At 38.6% G+C, this 25,376-nt stretch overlaps 1 protein-coding gene across 7 annotated transcripts in view; it reads left to right on the top strand.

Moving 5' to 3' along the window:
- LOC126076929 (secretory immunoglobulin A-binding protein EsiB-like) overlaps positions 1 to 16,336 on the top strand; it is a 48,426-nt gene extending 32,090 nt beyond the window's left edge. For 6 of the 7 annotated variants that reach the window (XM_049885636.1, XM_049885638.1, XM_049885635.1 and 3 more), the window contains 4 exons: positions 7,360 to 7,501; positions 7,656 to 7,701; positions 12,677 to 12,763; positions 14,023 to 16,336. In XM_049885636.1, coding sequence (XP_049741593.1) covers positions 7,360 to 7,501; positions 7,656 to 7,701; positions 12,677 to 12,763; positions 14,023 to 14,155 — 408 coding nt within the window. In that variant the 3' untranslated portion in view covers positions 14,156 to 16,336. Of the gene's footprint in view, positions 1 to 7,359; positions 7,548 to 7,655; positions 7,702 to 12,676 lie in introns of all 7 variants that reach the window. The other variant, XR_007517623.1, reaches the window with a different exon arrangement.
- Positions 16,337 to 25,376: the final 9,040 nt, after the last annotated feature.

Here is a 25,376-nt window from a genome sequence, read left to right as displayed (position 1 = left end):
TTTTTTTCTTTTTCCTTGCTTTTTCTGTTATTGATTTCTACTTTTATGGCTTTATGGCCAGAGAAAATGCTTTGTAATATTTCAATGCTTTGGATTCTGTTAAGGCTTGCTTTGTGGCCTAATATGTGGTCTATTCTGGAAAATGGTCCATGTGCGTTGGAAAAGAAAGCATACTTAGCTGCTGTTGGGTAGAGTGTTCTGTATATGTCTGTGAGATCAATTTGGTTGATTGTGGCATTTAGACTTTTCGTGAGCTTCTTTCTGGATGTTCTGTCCTTCACCGAAAGTGGTGTATTGAAGCCTCCTAATATCATTGTGGAGCTCTCTCTCTTTTCAAAGCTGTTGGACTTTGTTTTATGTGTTTTGGAGCCCTGTCATTGGGTGAGTATATATTTATTATGGTTATGTCCTCTTGGTGTAATTACTGACCATTTAATCATTATATAGTGTTATTCCTTATCTTTTGTGGTTTATTTTGTCTTAAAATCTATTTTGTCAGAGGTTAATATTGCCACTCCTGCTCTTTTTTGATTGTTGTTTACTTGATATATTTTTTCTGTCCTTTGAATTTTAGTTTGTTTGTGTCTTGGAATCTAAGGTATGTGTCTTGTAGGTAGCATATAGACAGATTGTGAGATTGTGTTTTTTTGTCCCTTCTGTCACTGCCTGTCTCTTTATTGGTGTATTTAGTCCATTTACATTCAGCATAATTACTGATAGGTATAAGTTTTTTATGAGTTAGTGCTATCATTTTTATGTCTTTTTTTGTGTGTTGTTGACAGTTTCTTTGTCCCACTTAATTTTTTGTGCTGAGTCGTTTTGCTTTATGTACTTTCTTTTCATCTTTTTCATTGTCATTGGTTTTATATTTGCTGAGTCTTTATATTTTTCTTCTTTTTTATTTGCATGTGTAAGACTGTTCCTTTGTGATTATCTTAAAATTTACCTCCATTTTTTCCAAGTTTAAACCAATCTTTTATTTCTTGATATCGCCTTGACTTCCTCTCGATATGAAAGTTGTATGACTGCATTATTTAGTCTCTCTTTTTTGGTTTAATGTTGTCATCTTTTACATATTGTCATCTCTGTTTCCCTACATTCAGTGTTATAGCTTTGATTTATTTTGTGATTCTCTTATCTAGGTTGATATCTGGTTGTTCTGCCCTGTGTTCTAGTCTTAGGTTGTTATCTGATGCTACTGATTTTCTAACTGGAGGACTTCCTTCAGTATTTCTTGCTTTTTGGTTTGGTTTTTACAAATTCCCTTAACTTCTGTTTATCTGGAAATGCCCTAATTTCACCATCATGTTTGAGATACAGTTTTGCTGGATATATAATTCTTGGCTGGCAGTTTTTTTTCCTTCAAGGCTTTATATATGTCATCTCATTGCCTTCTTGTCTGCCTGGTTTCTGCTGAATAGTTAGAGCATGGTCTTATTGACTCTCCTTTGTAGATAACTTTTCATTTATCCCTAAACCCATTGCCATCGAGTCAATTCTGACTCATAGCAACCCTATAGGACAGAGTAGAACTGCCCCATAGGGTTTCCAAGGAGTACCTTTTGGATTCAAACTGCTGACCTTTTGGTTAGCAGCCATAGCTCTTAACCACTACACCACCAGGGTTTATTTATCCCTAGCTACTGTTAAAATCCTCTTTATCTTTGTTTTTGGCAATTTTAATTACAATATATCTTGTTGACTTCCTTTTGGGATCTACCCTGTGTGAGGTTCAAGGAGCTTCTTGGATAGGTATCTTCTCATCCTTCATGATTTCAAGGAAGTTTTCTGCCAACAAATCTTGAACAATTCTCTCTGTAGTTTCTGTTATTCCTCTTCCCCTCCCTTCCTGATCTGGTACTCCCATCACTAGTAGGTTAATCCCCTTGATAAAATTCCACGTAATTGTTAGGGTTTCTTCATTTTTCGAAATACTTTTATTTGATTTTTCCTCAAATAAGTTGGTGTCAAGTGCTGATTGTTGTCTACGAACAATCAGTAAGTTATTATATTTATTTTATGTTCACTTCCTGTGTCCTAGCTTCTTGTTTTGATTTTCTTTGATATGCCCAAATATGCTGGTCATGTGAGCTACTTTGATTACTGGCATTTTTGAAGCTCTCATGTCCTATCAGCAGGTGGTTAGAACTCCAATAGGTATGTGAGCTCAGGAGTCCATTTACTTTTCTTGTGAGAATTCAGCTCAGGTATCCAGGTCCTCTGTCACTGAATGTGTGGTGCAGGCTTTCACCTGCAGTCCTAGAATGGGCAGGCCTATGTAGGGGTGATTGGAGCAGGCACAGGTATCTGGCTGCAGTAGGGGGTTATGTTCCGAGCAAGGTAGGGGGCTGAGAGCTGCCCCTGAGTACCTAGGTAGAAGATGTGTTCTTGTTCTCTAGAGCGTATAGGTGGGTGGATTTTGCAGCCCGACTTTGGGCACCCAAGCCTGTTGGCTGTAGACTAGGATGCACCACTTATTCTTGGACCAGTGCCTTGGGTGGCTAGGTGGAGTTGTTGGAGCCACCCAGTCCTCAGACCTCTGATGTGTGTAGGTGAGGGCCCTGCTTAATGGGCAGAGTGGTGTCAAATGTCATGCATTTGCCATTTCCCATTAGCTATTGCAGTACAAAATAGGCTTCAGTTATGTACTCTGTTGTACTATGCTAAAGAGGGCCTACACTGTTGAAATGGGCCCACACAGGTCTAGGCAGGGGTAAAAGACATTCAATGTCCATAGACCCCTTATGCCTGTGCCTAGGCAAAGGGGCTGTTCCTGCCCTGAGGTACTGGCTTAGGGGAGATGGCAGATTATTTTTTCCTGTTTGTTAATTTGTTCCCTCACCAATGCTGGGAGAATGGGTCGAGGCATGAGAAGGATCCCACTTCTGGCACAGGCGGCACAGCAATTGCTGAAGCCAGTCCAGGTCTGGAGCAGAGCAGGGATGGGGTGGGTGAATGGGAGAGAGGTACTTCTCAGAGGGGGAAGGGTTTTTTTGATCCTGCATGGTAGGTTAGACATTTGTCCTTAACTTTTAAAGATTCAGTGTTGTTTTTCCCTGGTTCCGAAGGCTTGTGCAGACTCTCCACCGCTTGGTTTTTCCCAGTGTGGAAAACGCATCCCTAGCGCTACTGCTTGCCTCAGTCTCTGAGTGCTGGCCAATCCAGGCTTCAGGGTGCCAGCCAGATGAGGTCTGGTAAATCTTTGCTGCTTCTGAACTGTCTCTTCCTCCCGCTACTGCTCAGTCCAACCCGTCAACTTTTTCTTGATGTTCCGGGCTCCAAGGTTGTCATATATAATTAATTAACTTGTTTTTCAGGTCTTTGTTGTAAGAGGGACCACAGGAAGTGTGGACTACTCAGCCATCTTGGCCCCACCTCTACAGTTAAAGCTTTTAATGGTGCTTGGTATGTGTGAGGCTCATGCAAATGCTTTACAATCATTATCTGCTATAATTTCCACAACCACTCCCTTCCATCACTGACTCCATTTTTCAGATGAAGAAGCTGAGGCACAGAGAGATTAACTTGCCAGGTAACATAGCTGAGGTAGTAGTTGGAAATTTCTAGGATATTATTTAACTTATAATAAGTTATATCCTACAACCCTAATAAATGTGTGTTTCCAGGATATGCTTCCCTTTTTCTTCTTTTCATATGAAGTTCAGAAAGCTTCAGTGTTACTCATTTTGAGCTTCTCATCTTTGTACAGCTAGAGTTAACCTTCTGTCTTGTTTTATTTTATTGTGCTTTAGATGAGTTTTACAGAGCAAATTAGTTTCTCATTAAACGATTAATACACGTATTGTTTTGTAAGTTGGTTGCCAACCCCATGACATGTCAACACTCTCCCCTTCCTAACCTTGGGTTACCCATTACCAGCTTTTCTGTCCCCTCCTGCCTTCTCGTCCTTGCCTCTGAATTGATGTGCCCATTTAGTCTCATATACAAGGTTGAACTATGTGTATTATTGTTTGTTTTATGGGTCTGTCTAATCTTTGGCTGAAAGGTGAAGTACTGAGTTAAAAGGGTGTCTAGGGGCCTTACTCCTGGGGTTTCTCTAGTCTCTGTCAGACCAGTAAGTCTGGTCTTTTTTTGTGAGTTAGAATTTTGTTTTACATTGCAGCAAGGTAAATTTGGGGCTCCAATGGCCTCTTTTCATTTTATACTATCTTTTTCCTTTTAAAGCTAGCAGCATTTTGCTAATATGATTCAAATCTTTCTAGGCATTCTTTAAATCTCATTAGGGTTCACTCCATTAGATAAAACCAAACCCACACATCTCTTTGACATACATCCTTTTCTACCTTGCTTTGTCCACCTTTTAAAATGTATAACCCTTGCCTCACAATACTTCTCATCCTTCATCTATTTTTATGTTTCTCTATGGCATTTATTTCCCATCCAATATACCATATATTTTACTTATTTTTTTAATTTATTGTCTGTCCCCTAACTTCCCCACCTCCATTATGATATTAGATAGAATAAGACAGGGAATTATGTTTATTCTTGTCACCTTTTTATCCTCAGTTACTAGAACACTGTGTATCACATTAAAAACATACTGAATAAATGAATTACAGCAATTTCAAAAAGGATTTGAGGAATCTTTGAAACAGACATTCATCTGCTGTGAAATCCTATAACGTATAGAAGTACAGTAATTCCCTGGGTTAAGAACCTCTGACTTTCAGAAAATTCATACTTAAGAAAGGACTGCCATAAAGCCCATTATATGAAACGTTTGAGTTAAATACAATGATTTGTAATGACAAATGCACACACTACTTTGTGACGCTCATGAAAACATTGCATGACTTCAGAGGTTCATCAGCTGTTTTAAGGCCTGTTTCTTTAATGTTTTTTCACAGTACTGTACACCTACACACAAACACACAGATTCTCTCTCTTCAGTACAGTACTGTGTATATTTACTTTTATTATTACTGTGTTATCATACATTGTATTATTATGTTTCAAATGTTTTAGTATATTTGAAAGTGTTTCTTAGGTATTTCATATGCATAAACCAAGGGAAAAAAAAAAACCAACATTGTCATGGAGTCAATTCTCACTCACAGCAACCCTATAGCAACCCTATATGGATAGAAAGGTAGGTATATGCTATGTACTAAGGCAAACATTTAACTAACTGACACAAAATAAGAATTGTATGTACTTGTTCTGACTTACCTACAAATTTGACTTAAAGATAGTCTTAGGAAAGGGGCTACTTGGTAACCCTGGGACTGCCTGTACTATAGGTCTATTCACAAAGCAGAGCAATAGAGATAACTTTGGATAACCTAATAAAAAGATTAAAAAATAAAAATTTTAAAAATTAAACGAAATATTACCACTGCATATACAACAACAAAAACCCAACACAAAAAACATCAACAACAAACACCACTGTCATTACACGCACACTCACAAAAACTCTTATACACAGACTTAGCTACACATCATTGTGAATGATCATCAATTCCATAGTGAGGGAAGATACATGTTGTCAAAAATGAAATTATATTGTGGAAGTTATTTAGAATAATATATAACTTTAAGTATTTTATGAGTATAAATAGCTAAACAATGCCACTTAATAAATCCTCTTGCATTTTTCCATATTATGCTCTCATATTTTCTGTATGATCACTAATAAAAAAATTAATGATCTTTATTTTGTAGTTATAAAGATTCTGAAATAATGCCTGCAAAAACCTTCTATTACTTTCCATGTTTTCAATCTCTAGTGATTTGTTTGGCTAAACGGCTTTCGCTTAAATCAATTTTTGTGTTGAAATCTTGGTCTTAGAATCAACAATAGATCTGAATCATTTTTCCCTGCACTGGAGAGTAGGATTTTCAGGATAGAAACAGCAGTCTCCTCATCTTCTTGAAGTAGTAGTTGTTATTAGTTGCTGTCGAGTCAGCTCCAGCTCATGGCAATCCCATGCACAACAAAACAAAATGTTGCCCAATCTTGTGCAATCCTCCAGTCTTGGTATGCTCGAGTCCATTTTTGCAGCCACTCTATATTTTGAGTGCCTTCCACCCTAGGGGGCTCATCTTCCAGCAGTATATAAGGCAATAGTGTGTTGTGGCCCATAGGGTTTTCACTGGTAATATTTGGAAGTAGTTTGCCAGGTCTTTCTTCCCAGTCTGTTTTAGTCTGTAAGCTCCACTGAAACCTGTTCACCATGGGTGACCCTGCTGGTATTTGAAATACTGGTGGCATGGCTTCCAGCTTCATAGCAACATGCAAGCCACCAAAATACAACAAACTGACAGGTGGGTGATGGCCTAGAGGTAGAACCACACCTAAAAGAGGAAGATGACCAATCCCACTGTATTTTTGTCAGAATATGAGATTCTTCTTAGAAGTCATCAGAATATGGCCAGGAGATGGGTCTGAAGCAACTGAGCTGTCCATGTTGGTGGAGTATTTTATGGTCTTGCTGGATTTCCATGCTGCCCCATGGGACTCAGTTCCCTTTCAGTCACAAACACATGCATGAATAGCCATCTCAGAAGATTTTGCCATGTCTCTGGGAACAGTAATAGCCATGCTGATTTGGTTGTTGGGCAACATGAACTTGTTTTGGGCATCAGTCTGTTGCTGAGGTAGAAGCTTCTCATGATGGGAAAGGACCACATACCGGAAGGCTTCCTGAAGAGAACAGGGTAGCATGTTCAAAGTGCTAGAGAAGGGTGATGGTAAAGCTCCTGCTAATCCTCAGACTCTTAGGAAATATCCTCACATTGTCAGCTTAGGCTGGGGTCTAGGCTGTGAGGGCTCCTCTTCCTTAACTTTCTGGAGTCCCATTTGCTCACCTGGACCTTCTTAGGGAAGAAACAGAAAAGCGTAGTGTAAAGGTCTTAATTTCTTTCTTTGTCTATAGAAGCAGCCAGTTGTATTGATAAAATGGACCAATGGGTTCTCTAGACTGTGGAGAGCAGGGAAGGCCAATACAACCACCAAATCTCAACCCCCCACTATGCCCCCACAAAAGCAACAAAAATACACCCTTTTCTCCACTTTCTCTATGCTTCTGCCTCAATTATTACCCCTTCAAAAACTGCCTATTGGTCAGCATCTAATCCTAATTAACCATCCAATACTGTTATCTTGCATCACCCAAGTATAGTATGTGTTAGACACACCAAAAATAAGTTGAAATATTAGTGACAGTAAATACTTTTTCCCAACAGAGGCATATAAGAGGTTGCTTCATCTTTAAATCATATGTATCTCATCCTAAAATGTTTTTCTTATAGAATATAATGTAATCCTCCTGAATCTGAATTAGATCTCCATACTTTTGCTCTCATTCCTCTTTTATTGTTATTATTTGGCAGCTCCTGATCATAATGGGAACCACGGTCTCTCTACTTTACATCTGGCTGTATTCCCAGAGCTTCCACTTCCATGTGGCACATCTTTATGCTTGTTTTGGGTACTCCAGTGCTCAGCATATTGTTGGCCAGAGATACCTGAAAGGTACCATCTTTGTTTCTCCGGATTCCATTCTACTGAGGGAAGAGAGGTAGGGTGGATTTGCTGGTTAGATTTCTATACTTATAGCTTTATAGATGCTTTAACTAAGCAGTTAACTGAGTCCTTTTTCCCTGTTATGTCATTTGTTTTCACCCAGGAGCTGGTGTGATGAAGGATGAAGAGATGGCAATGCATTGGTTTAGGTAAGAAAGACAGCATCTACCAAAAAATAGAGCTCAGAATTAACCTTTTCAGGAGGTGCTGAAATATAAAACCTAACAATTTTGGTGCTTATTCCTAGAAATAAAGAAAGCGGAGATCTGAACTTTCTTACTATGAGAGTTTTGATATTGTCTCTATTTTTTCTAATTGGTGGTGGCGTAGGAGTGGTAGTGATGGAGGTCGATGTTCTTAAAAACTGTCTATACAATGTAAGCAAAGCAGTAGATTAGTTTTAAAGAGCCCCTTGGGGAATATGTATAATTCTAGTGAAAGATTGAAAACATCAGTAATTTATTAACAGTGGTACTATTGCTCTGTTTACTGAAGTTTTGAGTCTTGCCCATAGGAGACATATTTAAAATTAAAATTAAAAAGTAGAAATATATCCTACTCATTGTTTTTCTAGCCTAAAATTTTATTCAACTGATTTGTATGCAGTGTGCTAAATCTTCCACAGGTAGCTTTCATGATTCTACTAGTGCAGTTTTGGCCTTTTGGGCTCTCAAAGGAAAACGTCTCATATTTGCAGTTTGAGAAAGTAAGAATAGCTTTGGAAACAGACACTCGAATATCCCACTTCATACTCTAAGTAAAGGTTAAAAACCCATTGCCATCAAGTCGATTCCTACTTGTAGTGACCCTATAGGATAGAGCAGAACAGCCCCACAGGGTTTCCAAGGCTGAAATACTTACAGAAGCAGACTGCCACATCTTTCTCCCATGGAGTGGCAGGTGGATTCGAACCTCTGATCTTTTGGTTAGCAGCTGAGTGCTTAACCACTGCACCACCAGGACTCCTTAAAAGTAGAGGTTGGAGAATGAAAATAAGCAGGCTGTAAGACACTAGAAGGAGTCCTTGGATGGTATAAATGGTTAATGCATTCAGCTGCTAATTGAAAAATTGGAAAACCGAGGCTCCTAAAAATTAAAAACTTATGCTCATTAAAAGGTTTCACTAAAAGAGCAAAAAGAAAACCTACAGACTTGGAAAAAAAAAATTGGCTACAACATATCTGACATAGTCCTAATTCTAAAACCCACAAGATGTACAAAATTCAAATTCACACACACAAAAAAAGACCAGACTTACTGATCTGACAGATACTGGAAGAACCCTTGAGACTATGGTCCCTGGACACCTTTTTGACTCAGAACTGAAGCCACTCCTAAAGTTCACCCTTCACCCAGAGATTAGACAGGTCTATACAACAAATAATAACATGCCGAAGAACATGCTTCTTGGTTCAATGGTGTATATGAGACCAAAAGGGCAACATCTGCCCAAAAGCAATAAGGAGAAGGCAGGAAGTGTCAGGAAAAATGGATGGATGGAAATGGGGAATTGGGATGTGGAAGGGGAGAGTGTTGTCATGGGGATTGCAACCAATGTCACAAAATAATTTGTGTATAAATTGTTGAATGAGAAACTAATTAGCTCTGTAAAGTTTCACCCAACACACAATTAAAAAAAAAGGAAATTCGGAAAACCAAGCCCATGAAGAGGTGCCTTGGAAGAAAAGCCTGGTAATCTACTTCTAAAAAATCAGCCGTTGATAACTCTGGAGCACTGTTCTACTGTAACACACGGGTCAGTCTCCATGAGTCAGCATTGACTTAATGGCAACTGATAAGATGCTAGAAACTCATTCTACATGCCGTCAGTGGTAGAAACTAATAGCAATATAGGTGTATGGCCAAACTCACTTATTATAGAGAACTGGCTTCCAGTTCATGGCAGCCTCAATTTATTTAAAGATAGAAATTCCCTAAAGTGGAATTTTGCTATAGCATTCTTTAAAGCTTTATTATCTAATACGGTAGCCAGTAGCCATATGTAAAATACGGCTAGTATGAATTGAGATGCACTGTATGTGTAAACTACACATCAGATTTTGAAGATTTCATATGAAAAAAGGAAGAAGAAATCCCTCATTAATAATTTTTGTATTGATTACATGTTGGGATGATAATATATTTTATACAGAGTTAAATATATTATTTCAATTAATGTTATCTATTTTTAATTTTTTAATGTGGTTACCAGAAAATTTAAAATTACATATGTAGTTTGCATTATATTTCTACTGGATAGTACTGATGTAAAGGGTTCCTTATGATCCTGAGAAGTGATTGATTATTGTATTAGTTAGGGTTTTCCAGAGAAGCAGAACCAATAGAGGGGGTAGAGAGAGAGAGGGATTGATTAATTGATTTTAAGGAATTTGCTGATGCTATTGTGTGGACTTGCAAATCCAAAATTCATAGGTCAGGTGACAGGCTGGAAGCACTGATAGTCTTGTGTCTGAAATCAGTAGGGCAGAGCTGGACACTCTGGCAGTATTTTTATGTTACAGTCTAGAGGGACAGAATTCTTATTTCAGAAACCACTGTTTTTGCTCATAAGGCCTTCAACTGATTGGATGACACCCACTCCCATTATCTAGGGCGATCTCCTTTACTTAACGTCAACTAACTGTAAACGTTAATCGCGTCAACAATATAACCTTCACAGCAACATCTAGACTGGTGTTTGACCAAACAAGTGGGCATTGCAACCTAGCCAAGTTGATAAATAAAATGAACCATCACAGTTATCTCAGAGAAAACTGAGCACAGGTATTGCTTTGCCGTTATTCATGTATTGATGAGCTCATCCTTCTCAAGTGTTCTCTTTCTTTTCTCTTCTTTCTAGAAGAGTCCGTCCCAAATTTGCCAACATGTAGGAATCAACTGGGGATGTTTGAAGAATATAGATGCTCAGCTTCCACTCCCCCCAACAAAGATTGACTTAATTGATTAGAAAAAAGCTCCCCAGGTGGCTATAATGTACAGTCAGGTCAAACCACTGCTCTAGAAGTCTATAATGGTTCATAAAAGTGAATGAAAACCAGCAGAAGCTAGTTCAAGAATATATTCCAACACAAAGCTTAAAATGGTTGCTCTAATAAAGTTCACCTGCCAACCGAAGAAACACCTTTGAGCATCAGGAAGGGAGTGACATGGTTCCAAAGTAACAAAGTGTGGTTGGTGATTAACAATACTTGGCCAAAACTCTTGCTACTTGGAGAGCAGACCACCACCAGCAGGTGGGCACATGTGAGAAATGCTGCATCTGAGGCCCCAGATCTACTGAGCCAGAATCTGCATTTTAACTAGATCCTGGGGCGACTAGTATGCACATCAAAGTTTGAGGAATGCTACTCTAAACAGCATTTTGTAAGCTCAGCCCTTACAAGAGACCATTCGATTGAAGGCTGGTTTGAAAAATGATTGAAGGCTGGTTTGAAAAGTCTTCCCATTGTTTTTGTTCAGTGATGGCTTCCACAGTTGGAGGTGGGGTGGGGAAAGCATTACAAAGGTAATATTTACCCCTGTATATTTTTAAAATGTAATTTATAGTTTCTTTCATGACTTATAGAACAACTTATGCTTAATGAGGAAAACACTGTAAAAAAAAAAACAAAAGCAAAAAAATCGTGTGTATCCCCCAACACAACAATAACTACTTTTGATATTTGAGAAATATTCTTCCAGACTTTAATCAATTAACTTATGTACAATATACCTTAATTTACTTCAAGATTTCACTATTCTATGCATAGTTTTCCTAGATTCTTACAATCACGAAGAGCCTTCCATATACATCTTTTTAGACATCTAGTTATTTCCTTACTAAAAATCACTAAAAAAGGAATTATCAGGTCAGACAAGGATCACTTCTAGGCTGTTGATACACATTGCCAAATTCTCCTGAAAGATTGTACAGGTTCACTTTAGTATAGATGCTAAATTACTCATACTAAACCAATGAAACCCACTGCCGTTGATTCTGACTCATAGTGAACCCATAGGGCTGTAAATTTCTACAGAAGCAGATGGCCATATCTTTCTCCCTCAGAACCACTGGTGGCTTTGAACCACCTACCTTTTGGTTAGCAGTTGATTGCTTTAATCACTGCACCACCAGGGCTCCTTAAATTCCTCATAGTCTTGTCAATATTGGTTTTAATCATTTGCTAATTTTTGCCAACTTGAATAACAACATGGGATGTTTCATTTAAATTTTTTCATTTTTAGCATTTGTGAAGTTGAACATTTTTTCCCCCGATGTCTTTTATTATAGGGAAATAATTTTTATTTTTCTCCTGCCGATTACCTATTTATGCAGTCTGCACATTTTTACATTGGCTTTTGTCATTTTCTTACTCAATTTTCAAAAATTTTACGCATTAAAATAAACTTTGTGTATTTTATTGTATCTCTGATTTTTCCCCTTAATCAGTCGTAATTAGTATGGGAAGACCTGCAAAGTAACAAGGCGATACTTGTATTATCTGCACTGTCTAATATGGTCATTACCAGTCACGTGTGGCCATTTAAACTTAAATGAGTTAAAATTAAATAAAGTTAGAAATTTAGTTCCTCAGTTACACACTCTACATTTCAAGTGTTCAATAGTCACATGTGGTTAGTGGGTACTGTTTTGGACAGCAGAGATATAGACTGTTTCATTGCAGAAAGCTCTACTGAACAGCACTGGTGTATTACATTTGTATTTCAGCAATTGGAAATAGGGCTTTAGAATCAGGTTACATGTTACTGAATTCCTAACATTCCCACATGGTCTTTTCCCAGATTTTGATTTCCTGTATAACTTGGAGAGAAGCAACACATAGTTATACTAATATTTGGAAAAGCTGGTGATTTGGTTTGGAGGAAATAAGTGATTCATTTTTTTTTAAAGCAATATACTTGTTTCTAGTAAGAGAAACATTTTTAATGAGAAGACTTATCACATCTATTTGTGATAAGATGTAAGTAATGGTTTCCAATAATGGTACACATTTTTATTGATGTTGTTCTTGATCTTATGAAGGGGATGTTTTCACAGGGTTTTTTTCTTGTTTTCATTACCTGTTTTTTCCTCCTCATCGGTATCTCCTTTTTCTTTTCTAGAAAAGCCTCCCAGCAGGACCATCCTCATGCTTCCTTTAACCTTGCGGTGGGAAAGCTGAGAAACATGACTGGTTCCATGGAGATGGAGTAATGACATTAGCTGTCTTTCCCCTTCCAGCTGAGATGTCATTCCTTCTAAACCTGTCCTATGTATTACCTCCAATTGACAGTCAAAAGAATTTTATATATAGCTCACTTATTACTCTTGCTTCTTTATGTACTTAAATTGCCATGAGTTGTGATGAAAGTCAGAAAGCAAGAGAATTCAAGATGCATATATGTGCATCGATCCCACTAATTAAATTCTTAAAGCATCCAGGGAGCCTGAAATGAAAGGCCAGGTTATTTCATGGTCCTAAAACTCTCCTGTGAATTCCTAAGACTTCCTTGGGTGACATCTTTATAGTCTTAAAGCACAGTTTTATAAAAAGAATGGTACAGGTAAGAATATAAGGTAGATAGCTCCCTCTGGACACGAATTCTCCTCGTGTCCATTGGAATAATCCCCTTCTGATTACTCAGCAGTCATCAAGAGAAATGCTGCACTTTCTGTGGAGAAGTTTTTCTGAGTTTTTTTTTTTAAATATTTCGGAGTCTGTGATATTTTTATGCAGCTATTTTGAGTCAGAGGCATTATGATAGTGCCCCTAAAAATAAACCATTCAACTTTCAGCTTTTTTTTTTTTTTTTTAAAAGTAATGCAACTGACATATATTTCATCACCAAGTAATGTGTAGGACCAACCCCCAAGGTTTACCCTGTCCCTGGATCCTCTTACTCTGTTCCTTAACCTCCTTGCGCAGGCTGAGGGGTAGACAGAGGTCAGACAGTGGGAGGCTCAGTGAGGGGCTGAAGGCTGGGGAAGCCTTGGAAATTGCTATTATAGTCAGGGATGTTGGTTGCACATATTACTTGGTAATGAAATTTTGAAATGACCATTTTGAGGCAGCCAAGTTAAATTTTTTTTTTTTTCCAATTGACAGCTGCCGAGTGGACAGGTTGAACGGAGTCTCTCTCTAGTTAACACTCTCAACTCAAAATATAGAATTTGCTTGCAAGAGAGGGGGTCCCAGACATTACTTAAGACTCTTGGCTTGAAAAAAACTTCTAAATAGGGCAAAAGAATCCAGCTGAGCTCTGATGTTCTAAGACTATTTCTTTGGGTAGCTCTGATTTTATTATGAAGACACTCATGGCGCAACCCAGATGAAATGACATGCATTCCCCTCAGTCCCTTAGCATGAGTCTAAACAAGAGTTAGCCTGGCCCTTAGCCTGAATACTTGGGACATACAGGTGCTTTTGGTTTTCTCTTTCTTTACACTAACAAATAACTGCCTCTCCTAGGAATGTAGAGATGCTCCTTAATGTTGCTGCAAGTCAGGGGATCCCAGAGGCCCAGGAACTTCTGAAGAATGTTGTTTGGACTAAAAGCAATCTCTTGCCAACTAAAAGAATGGGCAGTGTTTACAGACCGTAACGTGTCCTGCCTGTTCTTCCTGGAACACAGGATGTTTCGCTTTCATTCATCTACTGTGGTCTTGCAATGCTTTGTGGAAAATGGAAACTACTTTTAATTATAGTTTCATATGCTGCTGTATCATTAACGTGCTGTTCAAAATCCTTTAAGTGGAGGTGTTGCTTATGTATTTTCCCAGGATCCAACTTTGACCATTTCTAAATAGAGAGGTGTTTTATGTGAATTTCATTAATGCTTACCTCAGCTGTGTCAAGCCAGTGAGCATTATTTGAAATGGTAGGAGGGCAAGAAGGAAGAAACCTGTCACATCAGAGATTTGGCTTCTTGGATGTGTGAGCTGGCACCCACAGATCCACTAAAGGAACTAAACTCATCATTAGCCTAATCTATGACATGTAGCGTTCTGCTTAAAATAAACTTATTTTCATGTCTCTACATTTCAATTTTCTGCTCTATTAGGTTTCTATGGTATTTCATTGTGTTCATTTTCTGATGCTCTACAAAATCCTTTATGGGGAAAAAAGAGGATGCGATTGTTTTGAATGAAAGGAAAAGACTAAAATATAATAGCTAACATTTATTGAGCACCTGCCTCTTTGTAAGGCACTTTTCTAACTCCTTTGCACATATTTTATCAGTTAGTATGCATAAAAGCTTAAAGAGGTGGGTAGTATTATCATCCCCATTTTACAGATGCAGAAACAGAGCAAGGTTTTGTACTTTGGCAGCCTGATCCTAGAGATGACATTCCTACCAGTTCTACTAATATTACTTCCCTGATTCCTTAGCCACTCCATTTGTGGTACTTTGTTAAGGCAGACCTAAGAAACGAATACAAGCAGATACCTAGGTTTACTATCAGTACTTAACATCTTCTGAACAACAGACTGAAGATGCTCTAAGAGCAGCATTATGGATTAAATTTTATTGCCTAAAAGATATGTCAGAGTCCTAAACTCTGGTACCTGTGAATGTGCCCTTGTTTGGAAATAAGATCTTTGAAGATGTTACTAGTTAACATGAGATCATACAGAAATGGGGGAGGTCCTAATTCAACATTAGTGGTCCTTGGTGGTGGGCCAGGGGGAGAGACACAGGGAAGACAGCCATGTGAAGATGGGGGCAAAAGTTGAAGTGATACATTTATAAGCTAAGGGACACCAAGGATTGACAGGGCCACCAGAAGCCAGGAAGAGGCAAGGGGCTATCTTCCCGTAGAACTTTCAGAGAGAGCATGGCCCTGCTGACACCTTGATTTCAGACTTCTTGCCTTGAGAATTGTGAGACAATACATTTCTGTGGTTTGAAGCCACCCTGTTTGTGGTACTTTGTTAAGGCAGACCTAGGAAATGAATATAAGCAGATACCTAGGTTTACTATCAGCACTTAATGGGAACTTAACCTCAGAGAATGATTCAGCCACATTCTTCTTACCGTATTATTTTTTTTTTTTTGAGTATGAACCACATATTACTATTCTTCAATAGTAGTACTTTTAACTTCAGTATAGTTAGCTTTGTTTATTGCATTTAGGTTAGAGCACAAAAAGGAGCCCTGGTGGTGCAATGGCTAAGTGCTCAGCTGCTAACCGTAAGGCTGGAGGTTTGAACCCAACCAGTGGCTGCACAGGAGAAAAGACCTGGCAATCTGTTCCCATAAAGATTATAGACAAGAAAACCCCATGGGACAGTTACTCTGTCACGTGGGGTCACAATGAGTCAAAAACTGACTCGACGACACCCAACAACAACAATAACAACAAGCTCAGACATTTAGATATTTGCACAATTCTCTCCTGGGAACATACATTCAGAAACACGATGTAAAGATGATGACGTGTTAAACGAGAATTCAATATAATCATTGAGCAGTGTTTGAAATATTTGTTTCCCTTTTAAGTTCCAGTGTGAAATTTATTATATATGCATATGTAAGATGATGGTGAATCTATGGAAATCTTCTATTTGCCCAAAGAGGAAAGAGGTTTCCGCCCAACTTGAGTACATAAACTTCTGAAGAATGTAGTTGACATTGTCCGATGTTGCTTTTTAAAGATTTTTTGCTTTCAATATTTTATGAACCAATTTTAAATTCTTCAATGTAGAAAATACAAAAACCAACAGCTAAATTCTACTCCAAACTTTGGTAAAAGTATTTTTGTCATCACTAGAACCACTTCAAATTCTCTCACATTTTGTTCCAGAGGACTTAATCTTCATCCTAATGTAAGTTGTCTGAGGTACAACTCTGAAAGTTTTATCCTAAACCACAAATATTCATTTGCATGGTATTAGGAAAATAATTTCAGTCATTCTGTAAATGTTCATTTTTAGCCTTCACAATGATAGCCACTTTACTGTGTTGCATTTTAAAGTAGTATTTCAGAGTCTTGGCTATAGGATCAACCTAAATTCGCAACTGTGAAGACATTCCAGGGGAATAACCGCTAAATGGTTATTAATGATTTTTCTTCATTAAAAAAAAAAAAAATCCTTCAGGTGACTTCTATAAACATCTCCAACTATCATTGAAGAGGGTGCTAAAGTCTCTTCTAACATTTCTTTGTAGTTCAAGATAAAATAATAAATTGGAAAAGCATAACTATAATTTAAAAAGACTCTATAAGGACCACATATAAAACCCTTTACTTTAGACTTTTGTGATATTTAAGTGTAAAATAAGTACGGCCTACCAATTCATTACGGTTGGAGCAGAAACCATAGTATAATAAATCAGAATTCTCCTCTAATCCGAAGCTCTGCTTCTACCTTCCATCCACTGTAGCTAGGCAAAAATTCAAGAGGAAAGGCAAGAAATAAGAAATAAATTGTCTACAGGAGCAGTGGCAGCACAGGGAGGAGAAAGAACAAAAATTTTTATATACTCATCAGCTCAGAGATACCCCAGGTTCCTCTATGCTCCGTCCAGGCCATGGGGATTGAGACTTTCTGCTCCCTTCTAGATGCCCTCCAGGTTTCCTGTTTAGCTGTTTTGACCTCTTGATCCTTTTTCTCTTCAAGGCAGGTGTGCCTTGATGTCAATATAAAAAGTATTTTTAATTGGAGTACGACATACATTTTCAAGGTGCACAAGTCTCAAGTGTACAATTCAGTGAATTTTACATGTATATCTCCCATTTCTCAGGTGAATACATAGATTTCTAACATTTGTTCCTTCTTCATCAATATCCTTAGATTACTATCACTACAAAAAAAAAGAAATCAAATCTGTTGCCATTGAAGTGATTCTGACTCATGGTGACCCCACATATTACAAAGTAGAACTGCTCCATAGGGTTTTCTTGGGCTGAAATCTTTATGGAAGCAGATTGTTAGACCTTTTGTCCATGGCACTGCTGGGTGGGTTTGAACCACCAAACTTGAGGTTAGTAGTCAAGCAGAAACTGTTTGTGCCACCCAGTAACTATCGCTACAATTGAAAAATATCACTTCAGGTTAATTTTGCCAGTTTGTGAATACTGTCTTTTTTTTTTTTTGTAAATTTTTTTGTACAAGTCACAAAATTACAGTCTGTTGTGCCTATATGCTTTCATTCATCCTTGTTCGTGAGTTTTATCTATATCATCGCCTGCATTTGAAGTTAGTTCATTCTCGTTTCTGTATAGTATTCTATGACTATATCACAACTTATCTTTTCTAGTTTTGCTGAACATTTAGGTTGTTTCCAGTTTTTGACCATTAAAAAAAAAAAGGTGTCTATAATCATTCTTGTATATGACTTTTAATGGCCATACCAAACCCAAACCAAACCCATTACCGTCAAGTCGGTTCTGACTCATAGCAGCCCTATAGGACAGAGTAGAACTGCCCCATAGAGTTTCCAAGGAGCGCCTGGTGGATTTGAACTGCCGACCTTTTGGTTAGCAGAAGTAGCTCTTAACCCCTATGCCACCAGAGTTTCCTGATGAACATAAGCATATATAAATATACACAGGAATGGAATTGCTGAGCAAAAGGGTATACATGGAGTCCTGTGTGGTACAGTTAATATGCTTGTTGTTGGTTCAAACCCACCCAGCAGCTCTGCAGGAGAAAGACCTGGGGATCTGCTTCCATAAAAATTACAGTCTAGGAAACACTATGAGGCAGTTCTACTCGGTCCCATGGGGTTGCTATGAGTCAGAATCAACTCGATGGCACACAAAAACAACAAACATAATGCCTGGGTGACATGGTGATAAACATGTCTTTTTTTTCCCCCCCAAATTCAATTATCTTCTCTTGTGGAATCAGCAAAACCAGGAAATTAATATGGGACTATGAGTAAAGTCCTATTCCTATAATTTTTGAAGACTCTGCTACTGGGCTTCCATGGCTGACAGAAGCTGCTGGGGTAGTGTCTATTGATGATTAGTGTAGCTGTGATTAAGTATGGTCTAAGTTTATGGCTCATCAGTGGTGATGGAGGAAGGTAAGAAATATTCCCTGTTTCCCAGGGGACGCTGCACAACACAGTTGCAAACTCTCCTTGGATTCCTTTTGATGTTTTTCTTTATTTCCCCTCTTTTTATTACACAGGATTTATTTATTTTTGCATTTTTCTTCATATGTATATGGTATAGATACCAGAATTAATTTCTTTCCAGGGGAGTGCTGCAGTTTTGTTTTGTTTTTCAGAAATCTTTAAAATAATCTCTAATCTCTTTGAGCTAAATGCAGCGGCATAGCTTCAAGGTTCTGATATGCAAAGTGCATGAGTCAAACAAACAAATCTTTGAGTGTCAGAATTTTGAAGAAATAGTGAATTAAACCCATCCTCTCAAGAAAGACTGCACAAAGTTATCACGAAATGCTTTTTCTAACCAAAACATCTTGGGGATGTGGATACGTTTCACTAGAAAGTTAATCTATATATCTTCAGGAATCTTTCTTATGAATAAATATTTAATAAAAGAAGCGTGCTTTGAACAACAAGGAGGCTGGCATATCAGTGCAGTCTGCCCATGCTATATTGGGTATGGGCTTCTACCTATTCTATTCTTTCTCCCTGTGGCAGCCAGGGTGAGCTCCGAGATAAAATCTAGCCATCTCACTTCCTGTCTAAAGCCTCACTGCCTCCGTATTAAATCCTGTATGAAAGGTGCTGCCTAATCTGGCCCCAAATTACCTCCCCAGCCTCAGCTTCTGCCCCTGCCATGTGGGCTCCTCAAGTTTCAGCAGCAATGGCTTTCTTACCACCCCACCAACAGGTGACATCGTTTCACAGCCGGGCCTTTGCACAAGCTCTTTCCTTTGCCAGCTCATCCTTCAACCACCAGCCTAAATGCCCTTTCTCTCTGTGCCCTCCCTGAACTTCCCCTTCCTCTTGGGTCCCATAACAATTATCCATAACATTTATGTAGCACTTGTATTAGTTTCCCAAGTTGTGGTAACAAAGTACCACAAGCTGGATGGCTTAAAACAATGGAAGTTTATTCTCTCACAATTCTGAAGGCAAGAAGTAAAAAATCAAGGTGTTGGTAGGGCCATGCTCTGTCTAAAGGTTCTAGGGAGGGAAGCTTTCTTTCCTTTTCTAGCTTCCAGTAGCTCCAGGTGTTCCTTGGCTTGTGGCAGCACAGATCCAGGCTCTGCCTCCATCTTCACATGGCCACCTTCCCTCTGTGTCTGTGTCTCTGTGTCTCTGCTCATACTGGATTAAGGCTCAATCTACTCCAGTACGACCTCACATTAACTCAACTAATGACATCTGCAAAGGCCCTATTTCTAACTAAGGTCACATTCACAGGTACCAGTGGTTAAGACTTCACATCTCTTTGGTGAATACAATTCAATATATAATATCACTAATCATCTCGTTAATAATTTTACCATTTACACAAGTCTGACTAGCTTATGGGAGATTTGAAGGCAGGAATGTTACTCTTTTCTTATTGGTATCCTCCCTAACATTTAGATACACGTTAGCTGAATGGATATATCCACTTAAATTTGTATTTTTAAAGAAACGCCACGCATTTTGTTTTTCTCAAGTTCAATTTAATTTTGTTCATCTTAAATCTATTTGATAAATGCTAATGTAAATTATCCTTGTTGTTATGTTGTTATTAGTTGCCAGCCATCATGTCATCTGAGTCAGAGCAGCCTCACGTACAACAGAAGGAGACATTGCTCGGTTCTGTGCCATCCTCATGATCATTGGCATGTTTGAGTCCATCAGGCAATATTCTGTTGTGATGCATAGGGTTTTCATTGGCTAAATTTTGGAAGCAGATTGCCAGGCCTTTCCTTCTAGTCTGTCTTAGTCTCAGAAGCTTTGCTGACAGCTGCTATCATGGTGACTATGCCGATATTTGAAATACTGGTGGCATAGCGTCAAGCACTGCAGTAACATGAAAACCACCACAGTATGACAAACTGACACACAAGTGGTGGAAAGTACCCTTGTATACACATTTGTAATCAGTACTTTTATCTTTGAATTAATTTTAAAAATAAACCCAAATTCGTATTTAGTTTAGAAGTGATGATTATTGGAAATCACATTTAAAATACTCTTTCCTTGTGTAGATCTGTTTACTTGAAAGGATATGTCAGTTCTAAGACGCCTCGGGTTGCTTGTGAGCTCTTAGCTGTTACCAGCCTGTCAGGGTAGCTGCAGTTCAGATTCCCTGTTGGTCACTTAACTGATCTTTTTGGTTAGAAAGAGACCAAGACTACCCACAGAACTCTGTAACCATGGTGATAAGATGCCCTATTTTAACTTTTCAGCAGAATAGATGAGACGCTTCAGCACTTCTGTGCCTGTGGTTCCCAGTGGAATTTTTGGGAGCCGTTCAAGCATTTAAGCTATAGAATCAGACCTTGAACAGATAATTACTTTTTCCCTTATACTGGTCCCTTTTAAATTGGTGGGGGTGACTGACAGCACTTATAGTTCATGACCAGCTAAATGCAGGGTCTAGAGCAAACCTGGGAGACAACCTTCTTCTGATACACTGATCAGGGAAATGCTCCTTCAAGCCAAAGCTTTTATTTTTTAAATAAAATTAGAGTACTTACCAAAAGTAACTACTGCGTGCTTTGTTCTGTGTAGAAGATCACAGTGTTCATTCAGATCGTGTTTTCTGACAAAGACTGGCCTTAGATATAATTAGAGGTGTACATTTGAGATTTAGGGAACACTGAGAAAGTAGAAAGGAGCTGTGGTGGCACAGTGGTTACAGGGATCAACTGCTAACCAAAAGCTTGGCAGTTCGAAATTACCAGCCACTCTGTGGAAGAAAGGCATAGCAGTCTGCTTCTGTAGAGTTTTGCAACCTTGGAAACCCTATGGGGTCACTATGAGTTGGAGTTGACCAGATGGCAACAGTTGAGAGAAAATACAGTGTTCAAATACCCTACCTTTTCACTAGCCTGGGGTCTAAAATCTAAACTGCCAGAGTTTTTCTCTTAAAATTAAAGGCTTATAAGTCATTACAACGTAAGTATCCCTGAGAAAGGCATCATAGTGGGGGAGAGACTGAAGTTTAGCAGCCTGTGAGATAAAACTGGTTTATAGCTGTGTTTGTTTTGTCTGAAGTGTGTCTTGTTTTACCATGTTCTTTTTTTTTTGAGGCAACATTTAATAATAAAGAGATTTCACATAAAAACTATGTTTCTATATTACTTTTTAACAACAGGGGATGTGGCAAAATGAAATTCTCACAAGGCTGGAGCCAAATTGCTGCTCTCCCTTTTAAATGGGCCAAATTCTCTCTAATATGTCACAGCCTCCACCACTCCCATTGTGTGTTCACTTATTTAGGCCTTCTGTACTCATTTACTTACACTCCTGGCTCCTGTAGATAAGAAAAAGAGTATCTTCAGTAACCGTGAGGATTCAGAGGCTGACGATAAACCATCTGCTTCATGTTCTGCCTAGATTTGCCGTTATTTCTAACATATCTGTATGGGCATTGGGGCTTTTATATGTCACATCTCTTCTGGTGTCCCTGCCCCCATTTCCCCGTGAAGTATCACCAGAAAACAAATTTTAAAAATGAAAAAACAAAATATTCATTTCCAATGCATTTCCCTTGAAGCATTCACTAAAACACATTTACTATCTATATTTCTAGATGAATAAATAAATGCATGTTGTTGTTTTAGGTGACATTGAGTTGATTTTGACTCATAGTGACCCATGTGATAGAGTAGAACTGCCCCACAGGGTTTTCTAGGCTGTAATACTTATGGGAGCAGATGGCCAGATTTTTCTTCCGTGGGAAAGCTGGGTGGGTTTAAACTGCCTACCTTTTGGTTAGCAACCGAGAGCTTAACTGTATGCCCCACCAGGGCTCCTTAATAAATACAGACAGACATAAATAAATGTGGCAGAGAAATTCCACTGTTACATGAGGCTGGCTTGAATTGAATGTTTGAGTTTTCCCAAGTTATTAAAGATCACCTCAGTTGGGAACACATTGTGATTGTACCTGAAAAATGGAGCAAAATGGAATTGAATCAATGAAACTATTCTGCAAATTTAGTTAGCATGGAAAAATGTTGAATAATCTATTGCCAAGCCTCATTCTTCATAGCAGAGGTACTGTGTGGTTAAGAGTCCCACCTGACCTTATTGTGAGAGTATAACACGGGGATTGAGAAGAGCAGATGCAATGGGCGTAGTCTGGAGATGCTTCAAGGCTGGAATAGGAAGCATGGGAGACTGCTTTCTTTTTTACCTGGAGGTCTTTCAAGTCTTAAGACAATATTGGTGACTGCCGTGATTTGGCCTCTGACTCACAGAGACCCCATGTACAACAAAACAAAGTGCTGCCTGGTCTTGAGACATGCCCATGATGGGGTCGTCATCCACAGCGTTTTCATGGGTTGATTTTCGGGAATAGATCTCTGGGGCTTTCTTCCTAGCTCATCTTAGTGTGGAAGCTCCGCTGAAACCTATTTAGCATCATAGCAACCTGTGAACCTTCACCGACAGACTGGTCGTGGCTTTGCATGAAGTGCGTTGTCTGAGAATCAAACCCAGGTGTCCCACATGGAAGGTAAGAGGAAATTCTGCCACTGAACCATCAATGCCTCTTGATCCTGATTCATGTGTCAGAGAACTGTACTCCATAAAGTTTTATTTACTTAATTAGATGATTTTTAAAAAATATTATTTATTTTGTTGTTATTGTTGAGAATATATGCAACAGAACATATGCCAATTCAACCATTTCTACATGCATGATTTAGTGACATTGATGATATTCCCTGGGTTGTGCGATCACTCTCACGCTCATTTTCTGATTTGTTCCCCTCCCATTAACATAAATTCACTGTCACCTAATGTTCCTAATCTAATCTTTCAAATTGCTCTTGTCAATTTAATTCCATACAGGTAGTTCTTAAAAGAACATAAGCCTCAGGCAGACATTTTTTTACTAGTGAAGATAAAATATTGTTTGGTTTTAAGAAGATCCCAGGGAATATTTTTAGTTTAACGTGTAAAAATTACCTCAGGGCGATAGTTTCAGAGGTTCATCCACCCTTCAAGGCTCCAGGAAGTCTGAAGTCCATGAGATTTTAAATTCTGTTCTGCATTTTCCCCCTTTTAATCAGGACTCTTCTATAGAGTATTTGATCAAAATGTTCAGAATGGTAGCCAGGAACCATCTACTTCTTCTGGTCTCATCATAAAGGAGGCAGTTGTTCACAGAAGCAATTAGCCACACATTCCATACCCTCTTTCTTTTCCTGACTCTCCATCCTCTGTTGCTCCAGGTGACTAGAGACCAATTGTTGAGACTTTGATGGCCACTTGCAAGCTTTTAAGATCCCAGCCACTTCACAATGAACTAGGAGGTAAAACAGAAGTACTAAACACTTTATTAGGGTGATTAATTGGCATGTCACATGAAACCATAACCCTAAACCTCCAAACCAAGGAACCAAATTCCACGAGGTTTTTGGTTGTACATAAGCAACTAGTTTTTTTTTTTGTCATTGTTGTAAATATATCTATTGCACAACTTTTTTAAACTGAAATTTAGATGAAGGTTTACAGAACAAACTAGCTTCTTATTAAACTATTAGTATACATATTGTTTTGTGACATCAGTTGCCAAGCCCACGACATGTCAGTACTCTCCCCTTTTCGACCTTGGTTTCCCTCTTACCAGCTTTCCTGTCCCCCCCGTTTTCTCGTCCTTGTCCCTGGGCTGGTGTGCACGTTTAGTTTTGTTTTGTTTTATGGGCCTGTCTAATCTTTGGCTGAAGGATGAACCTCAGGAATGACTTCATTACTGAGCTAAAATGGTGTCTGGGGGCCATACTCTCAGGGTTTCTCCAGTCTCTTTCAGACCAGTAAGTCTGGTCTTCTTTTTTGTTGTTGTTGTGACTTAGGATTTTGTTCTACATTTTTCTCCAGCTCTGTCCAGGGCCCTCTATTGTGATCTCTGTCAGAGCAGTTGGTGGTGGTAGCCAGGCACCATCTAGTTGTGCTGGACTCAATCTAGAGGAGGCTGTGGACTTGTGGTCCATTAATCATTTGGATTACTCTTTCCCTTGTGTCTTTGATTTTCTTCATTCTCCCTTGCTTCAAATGGGGTGAGACCAGTGAAGTATCTTAGATGGCAGCTCACAAGCTTTTAAGACCCCAGACGCTACTGACCAAAATAGAATGCAGAGCATTTTCTTTATAAACTATTTTATGCCAACTGAGCTAGATGTTCCTGGAGACCATGGTCCCCACAGCACTTAGCCTGGTAATTTGGTCCCTAGGGGAGTTTGGATTTATCTATGGAGGGTGCATGATCTTGCCTTAGTCAAGTTGTCCTGGGTTCCCCAGTATTGTATACTGTCTTACCCTTCAACAAAATTACCACTTATCTGTTATCTATTTAGTGTTTTTCCATCCCTACCCCTTCCCATCCTTGTAACCATCAAAGATCATTTCTTTTTGTGTGTAAATCTTTTCATTAGTTTTTATAGTAGTGATATCATGTAATATTTGACCTTTTGTAATCGACTTATTTCACTCAGCATAATTCCCTCCAGATTAATCCATGCTGTGAGATGCTTCACAGATTCATCGTTCTTTATCTTTGTGTAGTATTCCATTGTGTGTATGTGCCATAGTTTATCCATTCATCTGTTTATGAGCACATAAGTTGTTTCCATCTTTTTGCTATTGTGAACAATGCTGCAATGAATATGGGTGTGCATATGTCTATTAATGTGATGGCTCTTATTTCTCTAGGATATATTCCCAGGAGGAG

This window comes from Elephas maximus, chromosome 5 (genome assembly GCF_024166365.1).
Source record: "Elephas maximus indicus isolate mEleMax1 chromosome 5, mEleMax1 primary haplotype, whole genome shotgun sequence".
Lineage (NCBI taxonomy): Eukaryota > Metazoa > Chordata > Mammalia > Proboscidea > Elephantidae > Elephas > Elephas maximus.
This window is presented reverse-complemented; position numbering and strand designations above follow the sequence as displayed.